Source organism: Delphinus delphis, chromosome 8 (genome assembly GCF_949987515.2).
Source record: "Delphinus delphis chromosome 8, mDelDel1.2, whole genome shotgun sequence".
Taxonomy (NCBI): Eukaryota; Metazoa; Chordata; class Mammalia; order Artiodactyla; family Delphinidae; genus Delphinus; species Delphinus delphis.
In genome coordinates, this window is record NC_082690.1 from 38669067 (window position 1) to 38674582 (window position 5516).

The 5516-nt window shown below is 39.6% G+C and overlaps 1 protein-coding gene across 1 annotated transcript; it reads right to left on the bottom strand.

Annotated features, from left to right (window-relative positions):
• Positions 1 to 1236: 1236 nt before the first annotated feature.
• Positions 1237 to 5265, bottom strand: JRKL (JRK like). The gene has a single exon (XM_060018072.1). It carries the CDS (start codon positions 4697 to 4699, stop codon positions 3128 to 3130), a length of 1572 nt encoding a protein of 523 aa, XP_059874055.1. The 5' UTR covers positions 4700 to 5265; the 3' UTR covers positions 1237 to 3127.
• Positions 5266 to 5516: the final 251 nt, after the last annotated feature.

Consider the following 5516-nt stretch of genomic DNA (forward strand, 5'->3'; position numbering starts at 1 on the left):
AAGTTTCTAAATTCCTGCATCAACCTCTGCAGGTAATCCTACCCTCACAACATTCTTGGCTACTAAGAGTGTGGGTTTATAGAAATATTATTCAGTTGATCAAGGCTCATCAATGGGAAAACCTGGTAAGACTAGAGAGAACATGATCCTATGGCTAATTTCTTAATAGAGCAATAGAAAGCCAAACAGCTTTCGGTGGGGCATTGAGGGAAGAAGCATTAGAAACTAAGACTTTATGACTTTGGGGCAGATATGGCACCCAAAGAGCTTCTGGTGTCATCCACCAAATGGTCCCAACTACTGATCAAATGCATTCAACTTGGTGCTGACTGCTTAACATTCCAAAGGTGAAAAGGAGAAAAGCAGAGATTACAGGGACCATCTGCGAATGAGCAACACATACCAGTAACCTGGGGCTAGGATGTTAAAATTCACATCATTACAAAACAAACCTCCCTGTAGGCCACATTTCCTTTTAATTTTCTTCTTCTCATCTAACCACCCCCTCTTTTATTTGAACCTAAGGGTCATTCTCTTCACTATGTCATCTCATTTGGGGGTTTATTTTTTTCCCCCTTTGATCTGTATGGATCTGAGTGTATACATGCTAATGTGCCTTTGGTGGTAGTGGTTTACAACAACTTTGGGAAGGCAAGACTTTCATGTTGGGACTATACTGTGCCAACTCTTCAATTCTCTTTGAGATTACCTCATGAACTAAAGAGAAAGGTTTGCATGAATTGTTTTCTCAATGGTCGGTTTTAAATTGCTGAAGTGAGAAAGGATCCTCACTGAGCACAGCTAACCAGAAGTCAAAAAACAGATGATCCCAATTTCAAATGCTATTAGGCTGTGGATAAACAGGGAAATGGAGAGTAGTGCAAGAGGAAGGCTAACCTCATAAAAGGGTAAAAGGAAAGGGCAATTGCTGCCACAAGTGCACTGAAAAATAGATAAGTAAATTCAGACACTGGTGGCAGGTGGCGGAGGAAGGTGGCAAGGAATAAATGTTGAAGATTGGAAAGGTTAAGAGGTTAGCCTAGGTTGGATAAAATAAATGTAGGCTTTGGCATCAAATACCTGGGTTTAAATTCTTACCTGTAGTCAAGTGATCTTCAGCAATTAAGATATGATCTGAGCATCAGTATTTCCACCTAATTCATAATTTTAGGGTTACTGATATAAATACACTGCTTAGAACACAACATGGTATTCAGTAATTGGCAGCTTTTATAATTATATTTAAGGATAGAAGAGTCCAAAACAGAACTTTTAGTTTACCATTGTTGGCAGCTTTCAGAAAAGAGAAAATAGCTGCAAACCAAAGAAAGAAGAGCCAGTCTCTCACAGGAGAAAGAGTCACAAGATTCATACTCAAGGCCACAAAACAGTGAACCTTTTACTAGATATTAAAGTTTAAAACCACACAGCTTAACAGTAATGTTAATTTTACCACTAGGTGGCAATGATACAGCTGAATTTCACTGACAAGGTTAATTTTAAAAACAGTGAGCAAATTCAGACATAAATTCCAAGAAACTTTTTAGTACATATTTTCATTTTAGAAAAATGAAAAAAATTCTATATACAATTTAATTTATAGCAAAATGTGTGATTATCTGATTCAATATGTATGTTAACTTCTGAGGCAATTCATGCAACAAATACAATTTTTAAACAGTTCTGGTCACAGTTAAGTCTTTTTAAAAAACCTAGACATATATCATGAAGAGAATAGAAATCATGGAAAGCTACAAGTATTTTTGAAGCTTTAGAGTTCTAAGAAAGTCATTATAAAATGCAAAGTATTTCAATGAAAAAGTTAAACCTTTCAAAAATGACTGATAGAGAACAATTCTTTATTTTTAAATTTAGGGCCAAAATATGAAATAATATGCAGACACTTTGCTTTTAAATTACATATGAAATTAATATTCATATAGGTAATATCTTTTCAATGTCAAATAAAACTACGTTGTTAAGCAAGTTTATCAAAATTCTAATGAATTCAGGAATACCTTTTTACAAATGTTAAAATAATAAATGATGAAATTCCTTAGAATCTGTACTTTCCATAATTATTTCTGCTTTCTTCATAAAACAGATAATTTATAGCTTATTAAAAATACTTTATTCATTTCTTCTTTTCATATCAAATAAGAGAAGGTATGACGAACTTTTTCAAATTATAGACATTTTCAAGTGCATAGTAAAAAAACCCAAAAAACAAAAAACTTACAAATACCCAAGATATTCCCTCACATATAGGGTGGGAGCTCACATCACCACATGTAACATTATAAAACCTGTACTATAATTAGATGAATAAATAATAAACCTATACTGTTATCCAATTAATAATTTAAAAAAAAGACCCAATTAAAATGAGCCTATTTATTCCCTTTGTATAAATAACCTAACGTTCCCTAAATTTTCAACTCCCAGTTTCTACAAATGAATAGGTCAGAATATCTTATATATAAGATTTCCAATAGTTTTCTAATTTAGCAATCACTTCCTATATTTACTTTACTTCCAGAAAAAAGTCCCCCCCAAACAAATGTAAGAAAAGCATGATTTCTAAGTTATTTTATTAATTCATAGATCAGTTTCTCCTTCAATTTGAACTTCATTTTGAATTATTATAGTTCACCCTGAAATCTAACAATATAGCTATTTCTCATTCCATCAGTGTATACAAATATACAAAACAAACAACCACTTAAGATGGTTAGCACAAAGAAAGATTACTGTGGCAGCCCTCACAAATCAAACAAGAGATTTCAGGAAAGTGCTCAATCTGTTCACTGTTACCTGTAACTTCTGCTAGAAAATTTATGGAATGCCACTGTCATGGAAGGGATAATTGTAGATCTACAAAAGTGAATACATACGTATGTGTGATTTATACCTATACAGAATCAGCTTCTGATTATCTACACAGATAAAGGGACAAGAGATAGATGCTGCAAAACACATAATCCTCAAACCACTTCAGATACATTTTTCGTATCTGTATTTCACAGGGCTGTGTCTGAGAATTCAGAACACAAAGAAAATTAAGCCATATTGCAGAGATCAAGAGTTACACAATTACCAAAACAATGGTAATGCTGATATACCATTACTAACTTGACTTTGTCATCTTCTGTTTATTTCTGATGGTGGCTCGAAGTTTACGTATCACCAGTCTATCAGGCAGAATCATATCACCTTGTTGTTCTAGATAATCCAATAAATTTTCAGTCCATTGGAGAGCAGCTGCATGATTAATATGTTTCTCTGGAATCAGTTCTATTTCCTCCTCCTCATTTTCACTGGATTCGTCTGTCTGGCCTTGTGCTCTTCTGATGATTTCACTGTCAGTTAAGACTTCATAGCCTGGTTCAGTACTGTCCACTTCAAGCCATTTTTCAACGTTCTCAGGAGTCACATTTTCCAATCCTTTGGTGTGTTGTAAAATGGTAGCCACAGTAGCCACTGAGATATCTTCTTCATCAAAGTCCAGGCTTTCTTTTTCCTCTATGGTAGGGAGAATCTTCTTCCATGCTCTGCTAATGGTAACTGGCTTTACTAAATTCCATGCCATTGCTATTTCATAAAGTGCATCTAGCAGAGTTAGTTTCTTCCAGAATGATCTCAGGTCATTGCCTTCTTCCAAGTTGTTCTGGAGAAGACCTGCACGATAGTTTCTCTTCATCATAGCTATGACTCCCTGATTTGAGGGCTGAATCAACGAAGCCACATTAGGTGGTAAATATTTAGCAAATATTTGGCCATCATCTGACCTCAGGACATTTTCATTTGGATGTGTTGGTGAATTATCCAACAAGAGCACAGCCTTTTCTTGCAAGCCTTTGGATCTTAAGTGCTCGCGAACTTGTGGCACAAAGATCTTATCAAACCATTGTCGGAAAATGGAAAGATCCATCCATGCACCTTTTTGGCTGAAATAAGAGACTGGCAGGTTTGAGGTGTCAGTTGACTTGAAGGAGCGAGGTTTCTTTGCTTTCCCCACAACACAAAGCTTAAGTTTGTGTAAACCTGTTGCATTGGCACAACACATGATAGTGACTCTTTCTTCAATTGACTTGTGCCCAGGGGCTGTGCATTTACCTTTGATTACTGAAGTCCTGGAAGGCAAGCATTTCCAAAACAGTCCAGTTTCATCTGCATTGTAGATCTGTTCTGGTTGCAAATTCTCTCGTTCAATAAAGTCTCGAAAGTTGTTGCAAAAATCTTCCACAGCTGTCTCATCTCCACTTAATCTTTCGTTTCTAATATTAATCTCTCTAATGCTGTGCCGCTGCTTAAAACGAGTTAACCAACCAGCAGAGGGGTTAAAATCACCATCCATTCCCAAAGCATAAAAGAAGAACTCTGCCCTTTTTGCACAAATTGGTCCAGACACGGGATTCCCTTTTGCTCTTTGCTGGTTGAACCATTCCAGCATTGCTCTGTCCAGTTCCTCATACATGGATGGCTTCATAGATTTCCTCTTGGCCAGAAGACTTGTGGAATCAGAACTGCTTGCATAAGTTATAATCTTTTCCTTATTTTTTCTTATATCCCGAACTGTTGTCTCACCAATTCCATAAATCACTGCCAGTTGTTTGGAAGAACCTCCATCTTCAAGTTTCTTTATTATATCAAGCTTATCTTTAATAGTTAACACAACACGCTTCCGTTTCCCTGACATGGTGAGGCTCTGGGACTCAGGGACTCACCCCAGGCTCACACAGAAGCAATCCTCTAAATCCTGCCTTCTCTCACAGACTCACTTTAACACAGCCTTACACACTCAGTCTTTCAACCTTACCAGGCACCTGTTGGCCCTGACCCCTTCCCTGGCTGGGCTGGGCTGGCAAAGAGACGGCAAAGGACGATCAGAGGGGCGGAAGTCTGAGAGAACAGGCCTTTAACTTTAAATGGGCAGTAGAGGAGGCCCCAAGTCACCGCGGATAATCCGGATTACAAACATTTGTTTTATTCCCCCAGTGGCCGCGAGAAAGACTATAACCCCATCGTGACCACAAGCCTCCTTCACGCCCAGATCCCGGGTCAACCGCCGTCACTAACCCCCGCCACACCCCAAAGTTACAGCAGAGAGCGGAAGAGCCAGGGAGTCGGGGACTGGCCCCATTCCCCAGGGGGACGGTTACGTTGGATTCCTTCCCCTGCAGTCAGCCCCTTCACCGCAAGCCCCACTTCCCCGCGTTGGTGTACTTAGCCTACACAGTCCTCCCCGTTCCTCACTGCCCGCCGAGCTCCCTCTCCCCACCTCAGTTGGAATCAGGACCCCGTAACGCTCCCTGCCTAACGCGCGGCGACCGCTCCTCCCCCGACCACAAGCTCCCGGAAACGCCCCCTCCCACCGCCGGGCCCGCCCATAGCCCCTCCCAGAGGCGGGACTTCCCCCCGTCTCCGGAAGGAGGAGGAGCGTCGTCAGTCTGGACTGGGTACCTGGGCGGAGGCAAAGGTGGAGGCGGAGGCAGAGGAGATTTGGAAGGTGAGGG

What these genes read in the sequence shown, in the direction of transcription:
- JRKL (XM_060018072.1), bottom strand. Translation starts at nt 4,699, where the DNA reads ATGTCAGGGAAACGGAAGCGTGTTGTGTTAACTATTAAAGATAAGCTT.